This window comes from Podarcis cretensis, assembly GCF_951804945.1.
Source record: "Podarcis cretensis genome assembly, chromosome: 13".
Taxonomy (NCBI): domain Eukaryota; kingdom Metazoa; phylum Chordata; class Lepidosauria; order Squamata; family Lacertidae; genus Podarcis; species Podarcis cretensis.
Genome location: NC_137182.1, coordinates 22,879,095 through 22,905,131, shown reverse-complemented (window position 1 = coordinate 22,905,131; position 26,037 = coordinate 22,879,095). Strand labels below are relative to the sequence as shown.

The following is a 26,037-nucleotide window of genomic DNA, read 5'->3' as shown; positions in this document are numbered from 1 at the left end:
CAGAAAAATGCATCCTATTAGGGGAAATTGATTACCAAAACGTGCACGTTAATTAAAACTGCATATAGACATGTGTTTATTCAGAGTTCACACTAATGAACGAATTTTCATTTGAGGTTTTGTTTTAAATCAAATTTATGCAGAAATGTAGAAAACTGAATATAACTTAGAAACTGAGAAATTGAGAAAATGAAAACTGAGAGATCCATTTATCCCTAGCCTGAACTACCTCACAAAGCTGAGAGAATAAAATGATATATCTCCATGCACAACATCCTGTGAATTTTATAAACATCATCTGGAACCCCTTGTAGGAAAAGTGGAATGGCGATATAGTAAGTAAATAAAACAAACTGGAAGCACAGCAATAAGCTACTCAGGACACAATATGACAATAGCGGAAAAAGGATAGAAAGTCAAATTTAGCAGGGAATTTCCAATTGGCCAGACAGAAAAGATGCAATGGAAGGGGAGGCCTGCAAGGGAGAAGCTACAACAGGAGACTAGAGCTCTGGGAAGGGTCTTTAGCAGCAGGTAGAGAGAGAGGAAAGGGTAGATTCTGCAGATGTTGAAAAAGTGACAATGAGAGAGCGGTACCCCAAACCACCAACATGGCAAGCAAGTTGGTTATCATCTGGGCCATTTGAACTATATAAGGGGAAATCTTAAGTTCCATGGAATTCCATCTGGCTTAAGATGAATTTCCTGCAGGATACTAATCTAAATTAATCTGAATATGGCATTTGGTGGCGGGGAGTCGTTAAAATTAGTTTACAGAAGCAGAGAATTGAGAGGGCATTTCAATTTACTTTTCCAAGTTAGTCTGAATATGGCATTTGGTGGCGGGGAGTTGTTAAATTAGTTTACAGAAGCAGAGAATTGAGAAGGCATTTCAATTTACTTTTCCAGAGATAGTAATGTGTGTGTGTGTGTGTGTGTGTGTGTGTGTGTGTGATATAATTCATTAGCCAATATGTTTCTGTGTTAGTCCTACCTGGGCAGAGACTGGCACCACACTTGATCGGTTCACCATCTTTTGCCTGGGAAGCTTTATCTTTTCTCCACTCGACTCTCCCTGCAGCTCGGCCTTTTTCTCTCTCAGCAGAGCTGCTTTCTGTTCTTTCTTGAGACGCAGCCCTTGGAGCTGCTGCCTGTTGATGACATTGCAGAGAAGCGTTCGTAACAGACTCAAGACGGGGAGAAGGCTGCCTACCAGGCGCTGCTTACCGTCGAGATTGCTACACCGGGTTTGCAAACCCTTGAAGCCTCCCAAAAAAATTCCCCCCGAAAGTGCATGGGATCAACGCCAGGCAGAGTGGCCTTGCCTCTTAAGCCAAGCCCAAATGGTTGCCCTATTGTACGAGGGCAGCATAGCAAGACATGGGGCATGTGTTTCCCCAAATTAATTGAGACAAGTGGAGGCAATGAGAGTGTAAGTGGCCAGACAATATGGGCCAATTTAGCAGTCCCAGCCATCAGCAGGGGAAGCTAGGTAAAAAGGGAGTCCAAGGCCTAACTATAGGGCCAGAATGTGATGCAATAATAAAGAAGAGCAGAGCAGGACCAGCTAGAGTGATGACCCCCAAGTGTTGCTGGACTGCAACTGTCATGATCCGTAACCATTTGCGATGCTGGCTGGGGCAGATGGGAGTTGGACTGATAATGCTACAACACTTTCAGGCAGATTGCAAAAGATAAAAATGGTAGGTGCATGCAGTCATGTCACCCTGTGGCTGTGTACTGATCTTTGTGAAATGTCTACACTGGAACTCTTTGATCTTTGAAAATGTTTGCGCATTCAGAGAAGGGGGGAAGGGATTGGAACGTTGTTAACCTGCTGGAAAATTAATGGAAAATTAAGACCTTCCATTGCCAAATCCCCCGGGGTCGGGCTGCCCAAACAAGACACCGGGACGTGGACTGTCAAACTTTGAGAAGTGGGGACTTGTTTGTAACAAAGTTACCGGACCTTAGACGTACTTTGTTGCATTTTGGCCACATAGAAAATAGAGACATTACAATTTGGATATTGGAAACTTCTGGCTACTGTTATACTTCCTTGCCTCTTTGTTTTCTTCTATCTTTGCCATTTGGATACAATTGAATGCTCCCTCTAGAGGGTTCTATGTGAAACTGTTGCACTTGGAAAAGTAACAGTGGGATTTTCCACTTGGGAATCAACTCTGTGAAAACGACCTTGAGGATATGAGTGCCCCTACAGAAGAGATAGTAACAAGGCAGAAAGCAAAACAATCTCACAAGAAAAGGGCCTCTATATCAGGAACTGCAGCTGTGCAGGAAAAAACACCAGCTTCTATGGATCCTATGACTCAGGCACTACTTAAAATAAATCAATCCCTGGAAGCATTGACAAAGCTATCGACAGAGAATTCTAAAAAATTAACAGAGTTGACAACAAGGTTGGATGTGAATACAGCTAGTGTTACATCGAACACAGATTCTATAAATAGATTAATTCAGGAAAGTTCAGAAACACGAAAGATTGCAGAAAGTGCAAAAACAACGGCTGAAGAGACAAGGGAAAAATTTGGGCCTATTATTAAAAAAGTGAATGAGCATGATGCAGCCCTCTCCTTACTGGAACTTCAACGTAAAGAGAAGAATTTAAAATTTAGATTGGTGCCTGAAGGGGAAGGGGACAACCTTGTGAAATTTCTTACAGAGAACATCATAACTTTTTGGCAGGAGGAATGGGAGGAAGATGAGGAACTTGAGATAATATCAGCCTTTCGACTGGGTAGAAGGCAGGATAAAAAACCAAGGGACTGTCTAATTACATTGAGATCAAAAGAAGAAAGAGATAGAATATTGAATTTGCATTATCAAAAGGCATTGGTGATCCAAAATTGTCAGATACAGATTTTCAAGGACATTCCTAAATACATTTTAGAGGTGAGAACATATTACAAAAGCTTAGTAGACCTGCTGAAGAAAAACACTATACCATTCAGATGGGAGTTTCCACAAGGATTGTCCTTTAACTTCAAAGGAAGGAAGATTAAAATAAAAACAATTCAGGACAAAGAACAATTTCTGGAGAAGTACCTGGAGGATCTGCAGAAAGGAACCGTGGAGGAGAGGGAACCACCTGATATAGCAAATTTGTCATTTGGACTTTCACTACCACCATCGGAGGAAGAGCAGAAGCTTGGAGCAGTTGGAGGAACAGCTACCTAAATACAAAATGTCTCTGCAACTCCTTAGTTGGAACTGTAACGGTCTGAACCTTCCTCGGAAAAGACGACAGGTTTTTCACATTTTGATGAAAGAACAATTAGACATAATATGTTTGCAAGAAACCCATATTGCCAGGATACATAGGAAATTACTGATAAATAAGAGACTTGGTCAAGAATTTATCTCATCAGACAAAGTAAAGAAAAGAGGTGTGGTGATCTATGCAAAGGAAAAGTTGGCTCCAAAATTGATATTTAAAGATGAACAAGGAAGATACCTGGCAATTGAAATACAAATTCAAGGAGAAAAGATATTAATTGTGGGAGTTTATGCCCCAAATGAAGGGAAGGCCGAATTCTTTAGGAAGTTGCATGAGACATTAGTTGACTTTTTAGACTATAAAATCCTAATGATGGGAGATATGAATGGAGTTGTCTCAACAAACATGGATAAAGCACAGAGACAAGTGATTTCAAAAGAAGGGAGACTACCAAAGATCTTTTTCGAAATGACTGAAACAATGGACTTGATTGATATTTGGAGAATAAAGAATCCTCTAGAGAGAGAGGGAACCTTCTTCTCTGAAGCAAAAATGACATGGACAAGAATAGACCAAATCTGGATTTCTAGTAGTCTGGCGCCAAGAACAAAAAAAGTAGAAATATGTCCAAAAACGTGCTCCGACCATAATGCGGTGAAGATGGAGATGAAACTAACAACAACTGGATCCTTTAGATGGAGAATGAATGACACCCTATTTAAGGATGAAGAGATCCACAAGAAGGCCCTTAAAACATTAAAAGATTACTTTGAGATCAACAGGAAAACAGATGTGGAAAAAAGAATAATTTGGGACGCAAGTAAAGCCGTGATGCGAGGTTTCCTAATTCAACAAAATTCTATTAAGAGGAAGCAACAAAATGAGAAGAAGGAAAAAATTTTAGAAAAAATAAAAGAAGGAGAGAAGAAGTTGAGGTCTAAACCAAAATCCCATGAGATTTTGAGAGAAATAAAGTTCTATCAGATGCAGTACATGGAGCTTATGAACCAACAAATAGAGTGGAAGATAAGGCAAATGAGACAAAGAACTTTTGAATCAGCGGATAAATGTGGGAAACTTCTGTCATGGCAATTGAAAAAAAGGCAGAAAATGAACACTGTAACAAGTTTAGAAATGGATGGAAAAATTATCCATAAACCCAATGAGATCAACAATTGTTTTCAAAGCTTTTTTAAGAAATTGTATGCACAAGGGCCAATCAACGAGCAAGAAATAGAAGAATTCATCAGAAAATACGGTTTACCAAAAATCTCAGAACAAAGTAAAAGGATCTTAAATGAGGAAATAACAGAACAAGAAATAGAGGGTGCCATTCAAAATATGAAATTGGGAAAATCACCAGGACCAGATGGCCTGACGGCCAAATACTACAAAATGTTGAAAGAATGGCTGACACAACCATTGAAGGAAGTTTGCAATGAAATTTTGAAGGGGAAAAAGGCACCTGAATCGTGGAAAGAGGCTTTCATCTCACTTATACCGAAAACAGAGACTGAGAAGAACCAGGTTAAAAACTACCGCCCTATATCTTTACTCAATGTGGATTACAAAATTTTTGCAGACATTTTGGCAAAAAGATTGAAAAGAGTTTTAGCAGAAGAGATTCATAAGGACCAAACAGGCTTTCTCCCAGGTAGACATATGTCAGACAATGTGAGAAACATTATAGATATTTTGGAGCTGCTGGATGTTGACATTAATAGGAAAGCAGTTTTGATTTTTGTGGATGCGGAGAAAGCCTTTGACAACATTTGTTGGACTTTTATGAAAAAGAATCTCCAAGGGATGGGGGTAGGCCAAGGTTTTGAAAACGGTATAGGTGCAATATATTCTCAACAAAAGGCCAAATTAATTGTAAATAATGTGGTAACAGAAGAAATACCTATAGAAAAAGGTACACGACAGGGTTGCCCAATATCCCCTTTGCTTTTTATATCAGTCCTGGAGGTATTGTTAAACATGATTAGAAAGGACCAGTTGGTTAAAGGAGTTCAGGTCGGAGTTAGACATTATAAATTAAGAGCATTTGCAGATGATCTAGTATTGACTTTGCAACAGCCAGATACTAGTACTAAAAGAGTATTAGAATTAATTGATATATTTGGTCGAGTAGCAGGTTTTAAATTGAATAGACAAAAAACGAAAGTGTTGGAAAAAAATTTAACAATGGAAGAAAGAGAGAGTTTTCAGAATGAAACAGGCTTGGAGATAACAAAAAGGGTAAAATACCTGGGGGTAAACTTAACATCCAAGAATGTGAACTTATTTAAGGACAATTATGAAAAATGTTGGTCAGAAGTTAAAAAAGATCTGGAAATATGGTCAAGGCTGAAACTTTCCTTGCTAGGCCGAATCGCTACTATTAAGATGAATGTACTGCCTAGAATGTTGTTTTTATTCCAGACGTTGCAGATTGTGGACAAGATGGAATGCTTCAAGAAGTGGCAGAAAGATATATCAAAATTTGTCTGGCAGGGCAAAAAGCCCAGAATTAAATTTAAGATTTTAACTGACGCAAAGGATAGAGGGGGGTTTGCCCTGCCGGACTTAAGACTTTATTATGAATCAGCAGCTTTCTGCTGGTTGAAACACTGGCTACTTCTTGAGAACACTGACATTTTGGATCTGGAAGGGTACGATAATAGTTTTGGTTGGCATGCATACTTATGGTACGACAAGGTAAAGGTGTATAAAAGCTTTAAAAACCATATTGTAAGGAAAGCATTGTATAACGTTTGGATTAGATACAAAGATTTGTTGGAAAGTAAAACCCCTAGGTGGGTGTCACCAATGGAAGCTAGGGAAGTAAAAAAGCTTAATATGGATTCTAAATGGCCAAAATATCATGAGATTTTAGAATACGATGGTGAAAGGGTGAAACTTCAGAGTTATGAGAAACTAAAGCCTAAGGTCCGAGATTGGTTGCATTACCATCAAATAAATGAGACGTTTAAACAGGACAGGAAAATAGGATTTCAGAAAGAGAAGTCAAAATTAGAAACAGAATTGTTGGAACCCAATACTAAGAACTTATCAAAAATGTATAACTTGCTGCTAAAATGGAATACACAGGATGAAACGGTGAAATCAGCTATGATTAAATGGGCACAAGATATCGGTCATGATATTATGTTTGCTGACTGGGAACAGTTATGGACCACCGGTATTAAATTTACTGCATGTAATGCATTAAGAGAAAATATTATGAAAATGATCTACCGGTGGTACATGACCCCAGTCAAGCTTGCAAAAATTTATCATTTGCCTAATAATAAGTGTTGGAAATGTAATGAGACTGAAGGCACTTTCTACCACCTTTGGTGGACCTGCCCAAAGGTTAAAGCTTTCTGGGAAATGATCTATAATGAAATTAAGAAGGTCCTTAAGTGGACTTTTCCTAAGAAACCAGAGGCTTTCCTCTTGGGCATGGTGGGCCAAGCGGTGTCAAGGAAGGATAGGACTTTCTTTATGTATGCCACTACAGCAGCAAGAATTCTACTGGCAAAGTATTGGAAGACGCAAGAACTACCTACTCTGGAAGAATGGCAAACAAAGGTGATTGACTTTATGGGACTGGCCGAGATGACGGGCAGAATCCGGGACCAGGGGAAAGAGACAATGGAAGAGGACTGGAAGAACTTCAAAATATATCTTAAAAATAATTGCAAAATTGAGGAATGTTAGGATGTCAGGGGGTAAGAAGTAAAGAATTGCAGCAGTAAACAAAAAAACTTAAGAAACTTTTACGAAAGGGAACTAAGACAATGGACTTAAGGGTTGCTAAAGAATTATTAAACAAGGATGCAGGGATGGGGAGGTATGGGGAAGTCAAAGAAAGAAGGGTAAGAACCGATGAGTATGATGTGATACTGTTTTATATTGTTCTTTATTATATGTGTGGAAATTAATAAAAATTATTATAAAAAAAAAAAAGAAAAGAAAATGTTTGCGCATTCAAACACCTGTTGGAATTTTATTTTTTTATAAGAAGCATAAGGGTGAGTGGTAAGATTGCACTGTATTTTGGTTTCTGAAGGAATGTTTTGCTCCTCCAAGGTTCTGACTATCATGATTTGTACAGTATTTATCATTGGGCACTAAAGACAATAGAACATTGAAACACATCTGGCCATTATGCCTCATGGAGCACTCATTTTTAATTGGCGGTGGCCTATAAGTGAGATAAAGAAGGGCTTTCCTCCTATCTGTATTCATTATACTGTGCATTTTATCGTAAGGAATACCAAAAATGTATATCTATGGCAAGGCCGTATATCAATACATTGTCCAAAACCAGTTTGAAATCCATATCATGATATCCATTTCATAATTTTTGACCTGGCAATATATCGCAAATCACGATGAATGTGTGTGCTATGCAAAAATCACAATGTGGGAAAAACTGTGAAGTTAGTCAATGCCTCAACATAGCTCCATCCTTATTTCAGGCATTGTGATATATCGCTATATCACAATGTTTGTATGGTGATATATCGTGATGTTGAAAACCAGATATTGCCCAGCCCTACTGTTCATCTCTACATATTTCCATCCTTATTCCAGACATCGTGATATAGCGATACATCACAATGTTTGGCTTGTGATATATTGCAATTTTGAAAACCAGGTATCGCTCAGCCCTAATGTCTATACAGTCTATAACTGAATAATTGACCTTAACTCTATCCTTTTTCAATTGCCTTTTTTTAAGGGCAGTGAAACTCCTTTCCTTTGGGAGCTGGAGTCTAGCAACACGTTGGGGGTACTAAGTTGGCTACTCTGAAGCAAAGTATGCTTCCTTTCACAACCAGGGCCACGCAATCTGGTGGTGGGAACTTCGAGGACACGGAATGTCAGCATCTGAAGGGTATAGTTTATTTCATCTCTTTTATTATATTTCCATGCTTCTTTTCACCCTCATGAGTCACAAAGTGGCTTACATGCAATAAATAATTAGTCGAACAACACAACTGCAACATAAGTAACATAAAATAATCATCAGTAAAACAAGTACCTTCTATAAAACACCATTAACAGAACAACTTTTTAAAATAGGGTAATCCACACAACCAATTTAGCAAGAGGGTTCTGGAGCTAATTGGTCAGGACCAAGCGGTGTTTGGGCATATGTAGTTTGGCATCCTCTAACACACCCGTTTTCAAATTTATGGCTCTCAGAAAAGCACTGAAAATTGAGGGTCTCGGGGAGACTCAATGAAGCTAACTGGCAATAAGTAAAACACTGAAAGCTCACTTTCACACAGCACCCAATTCACTCCTGGAATTCATTACCCCAAGATATGGCTTATTATACTATTAGTTGCTTGCATGGGTTGTGCCTGCTCCCGAGCTCAGCTTGATATGAGTGCTCTTCCTTCCATCTCCAGAGTTGTGGGAAGGAAAAAGAAGGTTTGTAGGGTTTTAATGAGCAGAAGACTGGGAGCACTTACCCTGGCAAGTAAATTTGGGGAGGCCTGATCCACCACAATATCAGTACTCCTGGGGATCACTTGGTGTGGCACCAAGAACGGGATATTTAAAGTGCAGTTAAACCAATAATTCATGTTGTGCTAGACAGGCACATGATAGGAATACAAAAAGCTCCGCAGAGGGAGCCTTGGATATGATAGAGCCAAGGCCTGTTGAAGGCTTTGCCTTCCCTTCTCCTACCTGGCTGGGGAAGATTGTCTTGGTGCGTATCTTATGGGTATTATCTATTATCTAATATTTAGTCCATTAGATAAGTGGTGGACATTATTGGCATTATAGAACCTCCTAGTTTCTGATGAGACAATGGCACTTGATCAATGTGAGCACAGATCTCTGTTGCGTAATTTGCAACAAGACCATCTGAATGTGTGTGGATGGCACTTCACCTGGAAGTTACATAAACATAAAAACACAAGACACAAAAGCCTTTGTCAGGAAAAACAACAACACATTAAGAATTACCATGAAGAAAATTGGGGGTGGGGGTGGGGGGAGAGACTAGAACTACTAAGTTCAGGGCTGGATGACAATTTAGCAGGTTGTGCTTTGAGACAAGAACATCTGCTGTAATCTTCAAATAGTTGATCAACATATACATTTAGTAAAAAAGAAGAAAAGATAGCAGCAAAGTTTTCCAAAGTTTTAAGCCCTGCCTTAAAAAGTAAACAGAAAGAAGGCTACCCTGAAATGAAGAAATGGAAAGATTTAATTGTTACCTAGCTCTATACTAATGGCCCATGGATAAGACAAAAAACTGATCCTAGCAGTTTCTCCCCCCTCCCCCCCCAAAACCCCCAGCAACCTCAAGTCCTACACCTCCCTTTTATTTAAGACAAAACAAAGAAAAATGTCATTTCTTACCTGGCAAACTCTTCACGTGCTCTGGAAGCTACTGTTTCCTGGTAGATTGAATTATTGTGTTGGAAAAACTTGTCGTATTTGTCTGAATCTGAACTGGGGTAAATTCGGCGATAGCCTCCTATATTTTTTTCCTCATACATCTCCGCTTGCTGGAGCCAAGCGGCCTGGGAGTTCTTGTATTCCTCAGCCCTGATAAAATCACCCAAGAAAAACGGTTAACAGACAAAACGTCCACAGTGGGAGACCTCTCCATTTAGTGTTCATGTTGCCATTTCAGCTTTTAAATTATATCTGTTTAACTCAACCCACTAGGACAAAGCTTGTTTATACAGCTTTTAAACAAAGTGCAGAGATATACACCATTCACAATTGTTTCATATCCCCTTTTTTATTAAAAAAAATGCTAATTAACTAGGTGCAAAGAGCTCTGACGGAAACCAGCCCAATACACTAGTATAATAATGGCTTTTGTGTGATTTTCTAGGCAATGTTGCATTCTCCAGACTGGGAAGGAAGAAAGGCCCATCCTTGCAGTCTTTCTGCAACATAAGAACTCAGTTTTATCTCTCCTTATTTCTTCACAGGAAAAGATAAGGAGGGTAGAAAAGAAACAGGACGCTGCCCAAAACCCTGGCGGGATCTTGCAATCCAGCTCTATTTTTGTTCAGTCCAAGCCCTATCTATATATGAGAGGGGACCTAGGCACACTAATGGCATTTAGAAAACTGTAAGAGTGGGAGCCACCGCTGGGCTCACTTACACTTTCTGTGTATGTAATCCATGCTTACTCTTTCTTGAACTACTTATACACAGACTGCAGAGGAAACTCAGTCACGGTATGAGGATTCACAAGTTACACTTTTCTGCACCAACTAGTTCTGTTCTGGGCACATAATGCTTACAGAAATAGCGAGTTTCCTCTTGCTTTACGCCCTATCTTTGTTGAAGGCTGTGAGGCTCTTCTAATATTTCTTAGAAAATTTGCATAGCAGAGACAATAAGGATGATCTAGCCCTGAAGTTATGCCCCAAGTGTAAATGAGCCCTACAGCACAAATATTCACACTGTTATCTAACACACTCTGGACTGTTGGTTGATTTTCCAGCACTAAACACTTTCTGCTGTACGGTAATATGCAATTTCTTTTATCAGAAGCAAAACCTCAATATTTTACCACCTCATCTCAAACCCACACACACACACACACACACAAACACTTTCCCAGCATATTCCATCCAATTTATCAGCATGGCAGGAATGATGTGGCACAATTGCACAAATTTAGCTTTATTTTAGGAGTGAATAAAATAATACTACAAAACTTGGGTCTTGCTTTCCTGTGATGAGACGGCATATATGCACGAAACCTGGCCCTATCACAGCCAAAGCCTGTGAGCTGTAGACTCTCCCCAATAGATATATGGATTCATTTTTATGTGTTCCCCTTTGAGAAATGTTCTTAGTTGTTTTGAGTGAGGTGCCGTGTGCTTGCTTATAGGTTAGCTACGTTGTTATACAGGCAAAAACTAGATGCTAAAATACAGATGCATCTAAAATCAACAGCCAACAAGCAGAGAAATGCACAATGTTGTGACATCACCAGGATATGGGTAAGTTGTATCAGACATTAGGAGCGGCGGGTGAAACTAGGCAGACGGCTCCATTTTCAGCTGCAGCAATGCATATATTTTAGTTGCAGCCTAAGCTGCCGGATAATGTGTTGGCTTCATCAACACTTTGCTAATTTCGCTCTGTAAATTTCTATTTTAATACATCTGAGTAATCCTGATTTAAATGGACTGAAAGTTATATTAAATATATGCTTGTTTGTTTTTCATATAGCTCATGGAAGAGCCAAAAGATTAAAATCCATTGCATTTAAACGCGTTTTGCAAATGATTTACAAATTCCTATCTGCGTAATCCCAAGAAGCAGAAGAAGAACTGAAAAGGTCCCACCTGGATTCCCGATTGGGGCACTGCTTAAGGCGCCTCTGCTTTCCTCGCCGTTTCTCTTCCTCCAATACTTTCCGTTTATCGCATGCACCCAAATTGATAAGAACCAGAGTATCATACAGGAGCTGATCTTTTACTTCTTTGTCCAGCCACGAATCAGTACTGAAGCTTGGAGAGTGATTCACCTAGACAGGAATTAAAGCTATATTTGAATTTGCTACAATTTGAAATATTTAACACAAAAATTACTGGGAGAAAAAATAACGTTGGAAGATCAAAGACCTATTTACTGGGGAAGTAAGCTGAAACCAACATTTAAAACTTTCAGCGCTGAAGACTGTGTACTGCAATAGCCTTAGGACCACATCTGAGTTATCTAATTATCAATCACATGCAATTAACTACATTGAGAGAGACCCTTGGTGACTGCTCCTTAATTATGGCACTCCTAGAGATTTATCAGAATTCTTGTTTAAGCATCTCTCTACAACTTTGAATTTGCTTGCTTGCCACATTTTCACCCCCCCCTTTCCCTCCTAGTTGCTTAGGAAAGGCTGCAGAATCTTCTTATTTGGTTTCTGGCTTTTTAAGGTTGGGAATAAGTAGATTTTGAAGGGCAAAGCTAGGGAGGAGTGAGACAGTTCAATACAGAAGACTGGGGCCTAGAACTGTATTCGGATAAAATACTCATCGGGGCATACCCTCCAACATGCCAAGGTGAAAAACCGGGACGCAGAGGCAGACTATTACAACATTAGGCTTATACAGAAAATAAATTGTATAACAAGGTGTCATTTCTGAATACTTTGATGGCTTAGCATGCCATGTAAATTTAATCACACTGGAAACCATAAATGCTAGTTATGGATTTCTTCTTAATTTACTGAAAGGAGATGTGGTCATTTCCAAAGGTAACCGAAACAAATTTTTAGTCATCTAAAGAAAAAGAAAAAGTACTGTACATTGAATGATACACTACTGAATAACTGCTGCTTAATGATAATAAATCAGAAAATTCCTCTCAGGAATAAGAAATTTGTAATCACGGTTAGAAGAGCAGGAGGTGTTTTGCAACTCCTTTTTGTTTAAATATTGGAGCGTGTATAATCGTACAGACATAATTGGAACATATAACTGTACACATGATTTTATGGTTACATTTGAATTTGTATTTCTAATGGAAGTATTTTTCATTTTTCTTTTATGTAGTCCAATGTACATTTAGATACATTAAGGTCATAAATAAATTATGTTTACAGTGATATATTATAATGGATGCCTTGCTTTGTTGGCCTTCTTTCTAAAATTAACAACACCATGAGTCCTTAAAATGGGAAGTTTAGAAATCTAAATAAACAAGAAGACAAAAAAAATGTAAATCAGAGGCTTCTGCTACAATAGACAGACAACTGGTGTAAGATAAAGATAGGGAAATACTATGGAGTGCAATGTGTAACTACTAGACTATGAAACTGACCATCACGGGACATCATGAGGACAGCTAGCTTAAACAGCTTGAGTTTAGTATAAAGCCTAAATCCATTAGTGCCTATTAGATATGTGACAGCAAAAAGCACAACCTGCTTGCCTTTTTCGGGTGAACTTCTCTGTGGAAGTTGGCTGGCTGCTGCCAGAAGACAGAAAAATGAGTTGGATAACCTTTTGCTATGACCCAATTTGGGAGATCCAATTTGTTTTGGATCCTCTTAGAGGATTTGTTTATGAAACCAACTGACTGTCTTCCCAGTTGGGAATGCCAACTTGCAAGGGCAAGTGTGATTTTTTTTAAACAACTCCAAATACATTTCCTGTAGCCGAACGCCCTCTGCTGGGCATCCCGATGCTTGGAAGAATTGCCACGGGGCACATGAGCAACAAACTGACAGAAGGTGGGGGAAAGATCAAAGTGGGTTTTACCAATGCATTTTGGGAATAATAGCAGCTTCTTTAACCCCCCAAAGTAGGAGAGAGAGAGAAAAAGAGCTCAGACGTTTCTGAGTCTTAGCTCAGGGCCATTTGCTTTGTTGGGACATACCTCGAGCAACCACGGTTTGAGTTTTCGATCCAGCAAAATGTCAAATCCCAGGATCTCAAAGCAGGCACTCCACATGGTGTGGTTGGGGAAGCAAGTGAGATAGTTATGCTTGATGATAGGATGGGCTGATATCAGTGTTTTAATGACGACATCTTCAATGTCCTTCCATATCTGTTCCGTTTCATAGCCATTCTGCTCCATGTGCTCATTAAAGGTGGACAACTTCCTTGAAAAAATTGGGGAGGGGGGCAGAGAGAGAGAGAGAGAGAACATACCTGAAGGACTTGCATTCTGTTTTTCATCCGCTGCTTTCAGCACGGAGAAGTTGGGCTGCTGCAGCCGTAAGCTAAGACCATGTGCACAACTTTCCCCTTCACATTAATTAATCCGGATAGCTACCAGTTAATACTTCTAAAACAAAGGGAAAGGCGAGAAAGCCCATCCCTCTGACAGTTTTGACCCATCCAGACTGAAGACTGGGTGATTATACTAGGAGAGGGGCTCTCCCAAAGGGTACCGAGAACTCATATACATTGCTCATAAGTAAAGGTAAAGGGACCCCTGACCATTAGGTCCAGTTGTGGCCGACTCTGGGGTTGCAGCACTCATCTCGCTTTATTGGCTGAGGGAGCTGGCGTACAGCTTCCGGGTCATGTGGCCAGCATGACTAAGCCGCTTCTGGCAAAGCAGAGCAGCGCACGGAAACACCGTTTACCTTCCCACCAAAGTGGTACCTATTTATCTACTTGCACTTTGACATGCTTTCGAACTGCTAGGTTGGCAGGAGCAAGGACCGAGTAATGGAAGCTCACCCTGTCGCGGGGATTCGAACCGCCAACCCTCTGATCGGCAAGTCCTAGGCTCTGTGGTTTAACCCACAGCGCCACCCACGTCCCTTTGCTCATAGAATAACATAATTGTAGAGCTGGAAGAGACTGCAGAGGTCATTTAGTTCAACCCCCTGCAATGTTGGATTACCTAAGGAAAACATTTCATGTTGTTAGTCAGACCAACAGGGAGATAAATAAAAGCCAGTCCCAAAGCCTGAAGATAGGCTGGATAGAGCTACAGGGGACCCTCTGGAGGATGGTTAATCCACAGGGGAAATTGGGACCAACATAGGGTCATCTAGGCCATAGAACCACTTCCCATCTTTCACTAACCATGGCACAGGGGAGTGGCGAGAGCCACTGGGAATGGACTCCTGTTTCTAAGACCACATCTTAAAGCACCATGGAACTCTTATGCCTACCTCAGAAATAGATTACTCTAAATGCTTTCCCCCACTTGTACACGAATTTCCTAAAAGCTTTGAAAAGTTGAGTTTTAAAGCTATCTTTCTGCCAGGTTAGGAGCCGCTAGCCAAACATTTGAAAACTAGAAGGACAGAGAGTGAGCAGATATGATGGAAAAACAAATCAGAGCACTGACAGCGATCCCTTGGCACTGGAGTTATGGGGACATCTGTTCTAGTAACTCCTCCCACTTGTCTCTTGATCTGCGACATTGCAGACCCCGTTTTTTGGACAGCAGCAGAGCGTAACACTGCAGAAGTCAGGCTGCACTGCTGATATTTCAGCCGCTTACCGGGAAAGCCCAATAATACTAAGGAAAAATACCAAAAGCATATCAAGCCTTTGCCGCAGTGGGCAGAGCACTGCAGAAGAGCCTCAGCCAGCAGACTAACACAGCGCTAGTGATCAACAGAAAAGCCAAGAAATACTAGAGGGGGAAATATTGAGGCAACAATAATTAGATCGAACTGACCGTTCTGCGCAAGATTTAGAGAGGAGGCTAATTACACCCACCGAAAACAATAAAACAGAGGGCAGCAATCCAGCAATTCCATTTGCAACAAATTCATTTGTATTTCCTTTAGGGGGGGATAAATCCAGGCTCCTCTCGCCTGCTCCAGGCACCCTGCTGTTACTCATCTGAGCTTTTTAAATGATTTATTTCACCTAATGATGGAGAATGCACCACGTTGCAGCTGAATTTGGAGAAATGTTTCCTAAACACGTATGAAATGGCCATAAAGATTCATGAGAGCAGGCCCCCCAGCTGTGATTATTTTAGAAAACATTCTGTACCTCTTGCTACCAGAGTCTGCGTCTCGTACAAAATTAGCGCTGTGCTTGTTAATTGAATAATTAGTCAGGTGCATACAGACGTCGTCCTGTAAATAATTAAACAAACAAGCAGGTTATGAGGCTAGAGAGATTTCTGCTTCCCTTATGCTGTTTCTTCAGGATGTGGGGGGGGGCAGAGAGGAAGCACCTTTACCTTTACCAGGCTGTGTACAGTATATTGAATGGCCTTTACATCCCTTTTGGACCTACGAAGCTGACATCACTTTCCTTAATTCCAATTGGAATTTTGAGCGCATACCTCTTAGATGGTGGTGGTTGGGGGGGGGGGGTAGTTTCAATATTTCTGGACTCCAAACTCCTCAATCAGAATAGATCACATAAGGAAAGTGATGTCAGATTCATAGAATCGTAAAAATGAAAGAGATAACAATATGTACACAGACGTTCTTCATAAAACACAGGAGATCAGAATGAAACCAAGGCAAATGACAAAATTATTACCCCCTCCTGCGTCTCAGTAAGGTGGCTGTTGTTCTATTCGGACAATAAAGAGAACAGACTATTTTAATCAAACCACAGACAACCAGGCTCTGCCTGAGAATTGGCTGTGGCCTCAGACTTCCTTATTGCCTTTAGGGCATGACTATCTCTTCCACGCAAACCTATGTAACAGAACACAGGCAAACATGCATTTTTGGAACTCTGAAGGCTGGAGGGATGATTTAGAGTGGAGTAGTAAAAAGGTAAAGGGACCCCTGACCATTAGGTCCAGTCATGGCCGACTCTGGGGTTGCGGCGCTCATCTTGCTTTATTGGTCGAGGGAGCCAGCGTACAGCTTCCGGGTCATGTGGCTAGCAGTAGTGGGCTTTAAAAGGCTTAAGCAACATCTTCCTTCTATTAGTCCTCTATTCCAAATTGCTCCTTCCCCCTCGCCCCCCCCAGCTGTTTAGTTGCTGTTTTTGGGTTTTTTTTAAAGGCCCCTTCAAAACTAACATTAACAAATAACTTCAGGTTTAGCTCTGTAGACAAAGGTTGCTGTGCAGGCTTCAAAGGGATAGTAGGTACAAAATATGTTAAAAACCCAACTTAAATCGGTGCAGGAGTTCTGAGCTTCACAAAATGCATCCCTTAGTGCCCCCTGGCCCCATGCATTTCCTCATAGTGATGCTTAATTCACAGGACAAAGAAAGAAACAGTGGGATCTGCAAAGCAGCTCCATCATTCCAGCTGGAGGAATGCTGCAAAGAACTCTTCTCCTTGCAGGCACCGGCATTTCCCACACTTTTGATTTCATCAAACCAGCTGCGTGAGATGATTCCTTATGAATGCACACCCCTCAGTGATTTATGGCTGTTATTTACGACATTGCTGCATTCCTTTCGATACCACAAGGCTTGGGTATTAATTCTTGGAAAATACAGAGGAAGCACCTGATGAATTATGTGGTTTGAACCAAAAGCCGTCAATATTTCTTACAAGCGTGCTTGGTGACGTCAACAGGAGCCTCCCTTGCTTACCAAGTTGCTGTGTGATGGGTCCGAATAGGCAGACGTCGCAAAGCGCGCAAGGCCCTCTTTATAAAGAAAAACCCGTAGCGGTTCACATGATGTTACCAGCACATAAATCCGAAGGTCAAATTTGAAGCCATCAATGATGAAAGGCTGTGGCAGGGTGGGGGAAGGGAGAGAAATAAAATTCTTAAATCAGATATCTAAAGGGGCAGGAGTAGTGTGATAAATCTGGAGAATGCAACATTGCCTATAAAACCACACAAAAGCCACTATTATACTAATATATTGGGCTGGGGGGTGTAGGTTCACTGGCTTCCTAAAGCCTTCTGGGTACTAATTCACATGTTGTATTTAACCCGTGGAGGCCAACATGGCTTGAGTTTCTCTCTTTCACAGAGATTCCAACTGTGTGCATTGACTGATTCAACCCCACCCTTGTTCCATGTTCACACCAGAATGCTACAAATAGAGGCACAGCTTTAGTCGAACTCTAGAACTCCCTTCTCTGGAGGTTCACATCTGACCTTTTTCTGGGAACCATTAGGAAATGTTTGTGCTAATAAGCAGAGTTGGAGGGGGCCTTGTAGGCAATCTAGTCCAACCCCCTACTTCTTGGTGAAGAAAACCTACAATAACCTCAGCTGATGGCTGTCTAGCCTCTGCTTGAAGAGACGAATTACCCCTAGGTAACTGGCTCCATTATTAAACTGCTCTGACTGTTTTAAAGGTCTAACACAGGCTTCCTCAACCTCAGCCCTCCAGATGTTTTTGGCCTACAACTCCCATGATCCCTAGCTAGCAGGACCAGTGGTCAGGGATGATGGGAATTGTAGTCTCAAAAACATCTGGAGGGCTGAGGTTGAGGAAGCCTGGGCTAACATCCTGTATTTCCACACTTTACTTTGCTGTATATTTTAAACCTCTGCTGGGGTTCTCTCACCAAAGAGTACTTGTCCCAAATCTGGATCTTGCCATCCATAAAATTCTCTTTTTATTTACCTCTTTTCTCCCCAAACCAAAACTAACCCCCAATGGTTAACCCCAATGATCCTGCCCCCTGCAACTTCAGCCCATTAGACCTAATCCTGCTATCGGGAGCCCTAGAGAAAAGGAATCATGCCCTGGCTGAATGAAAAAGGAAGTAGTGATTGCGATCTTGCTATATATGCACCCACAACATCATTAGGCAGGTGTGGATGCACCCACCATTGCTGGGACCACTTACATCCATTTTCAATTGGACACACTTCTGGGTAATGCAGAACCAATCTACAATAAACACTTTTCAGGGGCAAAAATATGCAATAGATCTGGATAGCGTGGGGACTATATAGAAAAATCAAGTATTCCATGGATTCTAGAATAAAAAGTCATCCCATCACAGTCTCTTTGCCTTATCCCACTTTCGCCAAGACTCCTGCTTTTGAGTGTGTTGCCTATGTATTCCCCTTTCTTCAGCCCCCCTCCTTCTTGAGCACTCCCATTGCCAAATCTCCCCCCAGTCTCAGTCCCCCTCTTAGCGTCTTTCACCCTGATAGCATGCAGCTGCTCTCTCTAGGTGCTGGATGTTAGGACCCTTTCAAAACAACTCCTTCTCTCAGAGTTGGTTCACTGATCAACATTATTTTCGATGGATTGGCACTTCCCTGAAATTGTACACTACAAACATCTTCAGTATTGCAGCAACCAATGACTAGAGCAGGGATGAGGAACCTGTTTCCTTCCGATGTTGCTGGACTGCCATCGCTCCCATCAGCCAGCATGCTGAATGGTCAGGGATGATGAGAATTGTGCCTGATCTAAAGGGACACACAAGCAACACAGGGGTTACCTTTGAGATATAGAGCTGGCAGATCATATCCTCTCCAGGCTTGATATCTTTCACAGATCTTGTGATAAAAATGCCTCTGCCTTGACAACCAGAGTCTGGCTTGCAGATGTAGGTTTTGTGTTTTTTTGACCTGCCAAATGCTTGCAGTTCTCCATAGCTGAGAGCAGTGAGGAGGAAAGCAAAATATACATTCTCATTTGATGTAGTACCAGACAGTGGCATAATAATAGTTCAAGCTAAAGTAGTGATAGTAATGGGAAATAGGCCTGATACCATCACAAACCACCCCAGATCTAAGGTTGTTTGTTTTCTCTCTCAAGGCATTCAGAAGAAACTTTTGCTGCTTTTCACACTACCACTTCCCTTCAGCCCTTCATCCTTCCGTTCCTCACCAACCCCAGTGATGATCAGATAGTTAAAGGGAAAACAAGATGGAGTCAATAGCTCCAGCGATATCTTGCAGCAACCACATTTAAAGAGTGAGCTATGGGAAAGTTCACACTTCTCACATACACTGTCAGTTCAGAGATACTCATGCAGGCTAAAGCTAAAGGGCATCCTTTCAGCAGGTCAAACTAAGGATCTTGACCCATTAGAGGAGACTTTTAAATAATCATTCACCTGCTCACCTATAGCAAGAGATACTCTTCCAGCGAAAAAGAAACCTTTGACAAAATTTGGACCTCTTTTACTTTTGCAATATAGATATTGGTGTGGGGAGAAAGAACAGAGTCGTGAACAAAGTGCTGTGGACTAGGAACTTGTTTTTATTGTTTTTGCAAGGCTGCATTAAAGGATCAGGGTGGACTTTGGTAATATGGCCCCTGAGTGAGGATGAAGTTTACTCCCCCGCCCATATTTATTAGTTTCACAATGATTCATTTTGGTACTATTGCTTTTTTATGGATCTTCTCAGTAGGTACTTCTGTGATTAGGGGCAGTAGTAGTAGGGATCATAGAATTGCAGAGTTGAGAAGGACCCTGAGGATCATCTGGTCCAACTCTCTGCAATTCGGGAGTATGCAGCTGTCCCTTTCGGGGATCGAACCTGCAACCTTGTTATTATCAGCATCATGCTTTAGAAGTAGTAGTAGTAATTGTTGTTGTTGTTGTTGTTATAATAATAACCATGCTAAATATGGCACTGAAAGGATGCTGCATTTTTTGGAACTGAGTCTGGCAACGAAGCTTTCTCTCCAGATCCTGAGTTGACAAGGACTGAAAACAATGTTGGTAACATTGGGCAGCAGTTAAAATAAGGGGTCTAAGTCCCATCTTTTAGTATCCCTCTTTTTGAAGGGCATTTGCCCTCTCCTTCTGCCTCATTCTTTCATTACAACCCTTTAATTGTATTGGTTCCCAGGCCTAAGTCCACATAGATAATGATGCCTGCATCTGAAAATGGATAATGTGGAGATGAAAAAAGATGCAGAAAAGACCAATCAAAATGGCTAGGGGGCTGCGGCATCTCTCCTTATAAGCAGTGCTATTTTTCTAGGAAAAGCAGTGCTGGAGTTCACTATAAACACCTCCCTCGCTCTCTTATAATGCCAATGGTGCCCACCTGAGAGGTGCCAGAACTGAGTTCCGGCGAGTTCCAGCTGAAAAAAGCCCTGCCTGTAGGAAAAGGTTACAACCCTACGAGAGTGTCTGTATGGAGGTTTGAGGAACGCTCAGATGCATTCATTTGGTTCATTCCACCCCTACAAGTTACAGAGAAGATGTGCCATTTTTCTCACCAGTTGAGATAGTGGCCCATGGACAAGACGCACAGTCCACTCAGGCAAGTGTCCAGAAGAGCTTTTCCACAGGACAGAATCATTTATGCTAAGCTACATAGGGCTTATCCGCACTTCCTCTTGTTCCACTGCTTCCCTGTCACCCAGGGGAATCTGCTCTTTGGCGCTCAGTCAGAGCAAATGGCAATTTAGGTTTTCTTCAGATTTCCATTTCTTCCAAACAATAGCTAAAGAGCGGGTTTTCCCTTGGAATGGAGTGAGGTAAGGGGAAAACCACTTTCTAGGCATGGCACAAGCGGAAATGTGCCCTTAGTGGGGTGGTGGCATTTTACCAGACAAGACCTTATAAAACGGTTTTTAAAAACCATTTGTACAAAAGGTCCCCCCCCCCCCCGCTTCCGACTTTGCTTCTCCACTCTGTGTCCACCCGGATTCCTCAATCTCTGTGATGATGAGGGGAAGCGAGCCAAGATGGAAAATGATTTAGGAAAGACTCACTCAGCAGGAAGACACCAGGTCCTGGGAAAGAAGTTAAATTCCTTCGGAAAAAGCTTTAGCATCCTGCCCATGTTCCTGGCCAGAAGATCCTTCCTACAGATTTCCAACATCCCAGGGAAATGGTTTATTTTCTAAAAGAGGAGTCCAAAACAAAAGCCTGATTGTTGTCTAGGCCTTCGGATCTTTCTCATGAATGAAAAAAATGAAGGTGGACGTTTTAGCTCCACCACTTCAGAAGAAACACCAAGTACCTGGTAAGTTTTCATTTCTAGCACCCGTTCCAGTGAGACAGAAAAATCTGTCCAATACAGAGTCCAATCATCAACTTCAGTTGTCTCCCGGAGGCCACACATCATAGCAGCCCGTCGCACTGCATCATAGAAGAGAGAATGGTGTCATCAGCATTTAATAGATACATCTGCAAGAGGAAACATCGGGTGGGGAGGCTTGTTCAACTCAGAGGGTCACATCAAATACACATCTAAATCTAAAATGCTGCCGCTAAGTTGTACATATTTAAATTGCATGGAATGAATGCAAGAGATGATAATTTGCTTGAGCCTGGGAGATGCCAAGATACAGTTGGTAGATACGTAATATTTATTCTGTATCATAACATTTTCCCCTGCAAATTCCTACCCTAGCCTTTATTTATTTAGATAATATATATTCCACTTCATAAGGGACGCGGGTGGCGCTGTGGTTAAACCACAGAGCCTAGGACTTGCCGATCAGAAGAAGGTCGGCGGTTCGAATCCCCGCGACGGGGTGAGCTCCTGTTGCTCGGTTCCTGCTCCTGCCAACCTAGCAGTTCAAAAGCACGTCAAAGTGTAAGTAGATAAATAAGTACCGCTCCAGCGGGAAGGTAAACGGTGTTTCCATGCTCTGCTCTGGTTCGCCAGAAGCGGCTTACTCATGCTGGCCACATGACCCGGAAGCTGTACGCTGGCTCCCTCGGCCAATAAAGCGAGATGAGCGCCGCAACCCCAGAGTCGGCCACGACTGGACCTAATGGTCAGGGGGTCCCTTTACCTTTACCTTATTCCACTTCATATGCCAAAGAAAAGCTCTTTTGACAAACATTAGGCTGCCCTAAGTAATGATAATTCAAAAAATGCAATGTATGTGGCTGTGTTTTAACTTATACGTTTGTTACTAAAGTATGTTTTCAACTACAGTTGTGACCCTCTCTCTCTCTATATATATATATTTTGGTAAAAAGATCTGGTCTTAACAAAATTCCAATTTAAGTATAGCACCATAGCTGGAGACTAAAAACGATGCAGTGACCTAGTGCAAATGGTGCTTTTCTCACTATTTAGAATGGTGACTGAGAAATAAAGCCATTCTATTATTTCACAACTGGGGACAAAGAAGGGCACTCACCACTCTCGTACTTGCAGTTGGTCAGATTTATCACTGGTCATCTGGAAAACAGAAGAAGAAGAAGAAAGACAGAGGCAGACAGGCAAAACCAATTCATGGTCTTATTGCAAAGCACCTGAGTACCTTCTGGGACCTCTTTTAAGTCTTTGCCTCCAGGTGTACATGGTTCAAGTACCACATTGCCTATGAACTCACGGAACGCCACAGGGGGCGCCATACCTATGATGTAGACTGGAAGGTGAGAGGCGGTGGGGCGGGGGGAATTGAAGTTTGGCATTGCACAGGGTGCTGCTGAAATTTGAGACCCCGAGGTCTGCCACTGGGGTTGTGGGTGTGTTGCTGCGAGACTAATGAGTTTAATAAATAAAAAATATACAAAATAATTAGCTTCTAAGCAGTCTGAGTAAGTCACCAAATGTCATGTCAGCAAGAAATATGCTGCCAAAGACAATTGCTGCTATAGAGAAATTTTCTGCATATGACCCCAGGAATGGCTGCACAAAGCTGTGACCCTTTCCTTCGGAAGCCTGTCTGTATATCCATAACAATATTATATTGACGATTTTTTGAAAAGCCTTGCAAATAAGCTGCAAAGCTTTATTATTATTATTATTATTATTATTATTATTATTATTATTGGTCTGTTAAGCTCCATCTCTCCTGTAGCAACCCACTACATTTCAATACTGGGCACAGAGGAACAATGGAGTGCTCCATCATTCCCCCACAAGCCCCCTTTCTCATCTGCATGCAATTCCTTATATCTTACGGCTATCAGGAAAACGCTTAATTACAGGGCTGTTTTAGAATTAAAACCAGAACCGAGCTAAATCTTTTCAGTGACAGATGCTGGTGGAAGTTTAGTAAAGTGTACAAGCTTCCTGCTCTCAGATGGGGTGCAGAGCTTTCCCCCTTGGCCCTGCATGATTGCACCAGGGTATAGCACCATAGATGGAGACTAAAAATGATGCAGTGATCAAGATTTACTTCAAATGTGCTTGCTCGCCGATCTCTGCAGTCTCAGAGTAAGTGAGTACATGACTCCCAGGGCCCTGGGTTGAGGTATCAGATGAACCACAAACAGTACGGTTCGTTTGGCAGAGAAGCTGCCTTGCTCTAAGGCCAATCGGGCATGCAGCTAGATTGCCGACAGCCAAACCTCAGACAGATTGGAAATTGCTATAGAGAGCAGAATGTTCTTTGTTTTGTATTTAAAAAGTGAGGATAGCCAGTTGAATTTGAATGATACACCTGCGTTCAGCTCATCACTCAGAACTGAAACTCACAGGAAGGCCCCAGACAAGTCCCTGTTATTCAGCCTATTCTACCTCAGAGGATAAATACGTAAATGAAAAACTAAGTTAAGGATATATCAATATGCATGCTGAGCATTCGGAATGGACTGGCATGATTGATTAAGAGGAAGTGGCGGACCCACATTTTGGGGGCTTGAACTGTTATGGGGCCCCCTTTGCAACCAGCAACAAGGTCTGGGTAACCACTGTTATCTTCTTAAATTGGGTTGTTTACAGCAACCTTTACAACACCTGTGCTATTGACTTTCAAACTTTGAAATACACACACACACACACACACACAAACACACACACACACACACAATTAATCAATTTGAGTATGTGATTCATTTGGGTCTACTAGACCCAATTCTTTTAAGCAATGTGGACTAAAGTAAGTTCTGGGACCCCTCCAGGTTTAGAGACCCTGAAACTTAAATTTCAATAGTTTCATAGAAGATTCACCCCTGGTGGGAGGTATATTAATATATGCTCTTTCATTCACTAATTTCCTCTTAGCACACCTGGTTTTCTCCCACTGTATTTATATTGCACCCCTCCCCTTTCTCATTATTACCACAAAAGTTTGCACTGCCTCCTGGTTAGTGCCTCATATATTTTTATGACTTTCAGAATTACATTTCCTTGTCCCCAGCCCGATGCCCCAAGTGCTTTCAATACTTATTTCTAACCTTCTTTTCTTCTTTCTCTTCTTCACAGCGGTGTTGGACCCGGAGCACAAAATTTTTCTGCTCTCTTCTTCACACACCGCTGTTTCCTGATCCGTGGCGTCCAATGCACTTTCTTCTCTCTCCAGACCACTTGAAAGGAACTCTAAGTCGGACACATCCTTCTCACCCAGCTCTTCCAGTTCTTGCCTCTCTGCGTGAAATGAACCATACCTTTGTGCTGAATCCGATACCCTCATCCTGTTAGTAAAAAGGGGAAAAAGGCAAAGAAGTAAATTGGATCCACATTCCTATCCCCTTTGTCTGCAGGTCCAAGGAGTTCCTTGTTAAGCAAATAAAAAGACATATTAATATGTCTTTGTTTATCTCTCCTTAATTGCCTGGACCTATATGAATTTCTCTGTATTTTGATAAGATCGCCTCCATCAGAAGGCAAGTCATGCAACATCTCTCTTTCCATTAATAACGATATCCATGTGAATGGACAAAGAAATGTACTATGACTCTCAGTCCTTTTCCTGTCATGTTCAGCATAAATTGAATTCACCCTACACAGGCATTAGAGCTATAAGCATCCTTCTTTTGACAGCCAGTGCTTTTTAAATAGCTTACCCCTGCTCATCTCTATGGGTTCAGTCCTCCTTAAGGGTCTAGTGTGCAATGTTATAGGCCAAAAGAACATGCACTTCACTTGAATGCCACCTCAGTACTGACATCTGATAAGTTGAATGAGAGAACCCTGGGTCTATCAAATCTACAGGATGAAACTTGAATCTAACAGTTCAAGTTCTCCTGCAAGCAAGCAGTTCAAAGGGAAGTTAAGATACAGTAAATGTTTTATCTGGGATCTGTGCATTTCATGGGTGGGGTTGATATTAATCGTACCCCATCAAACATGCTTTTCTCCTAGGAAACTAGACCCTGTATGATAGAAAAGTTAGTCTAGCTTGTTCATCCACATGAACTTTGTAGCAGGACCCTCGAAATGCCTGGATAAACAAGAGTGACACACTGACATGTGTCATTCACACAGCTATTCCTTGAACAGAGAGACCTTGTGGAGAAAAAAAATGGAGTTCTACTTTAAGTCAGAAACCAATCAACTCGTAACAAATTTTTAAAATCCCCACTCTTCACAAACATTCCTAAAATATTTGGATGATCAGAAGTTTAAAGAAAGGGAAGAACAGAACGCTGATTAGGAGGCAAATTACTGAATTTGTAAAACAAGGCGTTTCAGAGATCTTGTGTAAATGATCTTGTGTTGTAAGGCTTGGTCTGGCAAATAAAACCCAACTGTTTTGCCTAAAGCAGAGGTTATGCTAACATGTGATGGTGTGAAGGATTTCACAGAGCATATTAAGGGCACATTAATTTTAATAAGCAGAAGCAGAAAG

General features: G+C 41.4%; 1 protein-coding gene across 3 annotated transcripts in view; it reads right to left on the bottom strand.

Annotated features, from left to right (window-relative positions):
- TTLL6 (tubulin tyrosine ligase like 6) overlaps window positions 1-24,779 on the bottom strand; it is a 34,154-nt gene extending 9,375 nt beyond the window's left edge. Inside the window, exons 1-11 of one of the 3 annotated variants that reach the window (XM_079949529.1) lie at window positions 24,644-24,745; window positions 22,657-22,697; window positions 21,522-21,640; window positions 21,271-21,401; window positions 19,034-19,190; window positions 17,209-17,352; window positions 15,691-15,776; window positions 13,601-13,826; window positions 11,569-11,750; window positions 9,611-9,799; window positions 995-1,151 (exon numbers count right to left, since the gene is read on the bottom strand). In XM_079949529.1, coding sequence (XP_079805655.1) covers window positions 995-1,151; window positions 9,611-9,799; window positions 11,569-11,750; window positions 13,601-13,826; window positions 15,691-15,776; window positions 17,209-17,352; window positions 19,034-19,190; window positions 21,271-21,401; window positions 21,522-21,626 — 1,377 coding nt within the window. In that variant the 5' untranslated portion in view covers window positions 21,627-21,640; window positions 22,657-22,697; window positions 24,644-24,745. Of the gene's footprint in view, window positions 1-994; window positions 1,152-9,610; window positions 9,800-11,568; window positions 11,751-13,600; window positions 13,827-15,690; window positions 15,777-17,208; window positions 17,353-19,033; window positions 19,191-21,270; window positions 21,402-21,521; window positions 21,689-22,656; window positions 24,546-24,643 lie in introns of those variants that run through there. The other 2 variants (XM_079949531.1, XM_079949530.1) reach the window with 2 other exon arrangements.
- Between the last annotated feature and the right edge of the window lie 1,258 nt (window positions 24,780-26,037).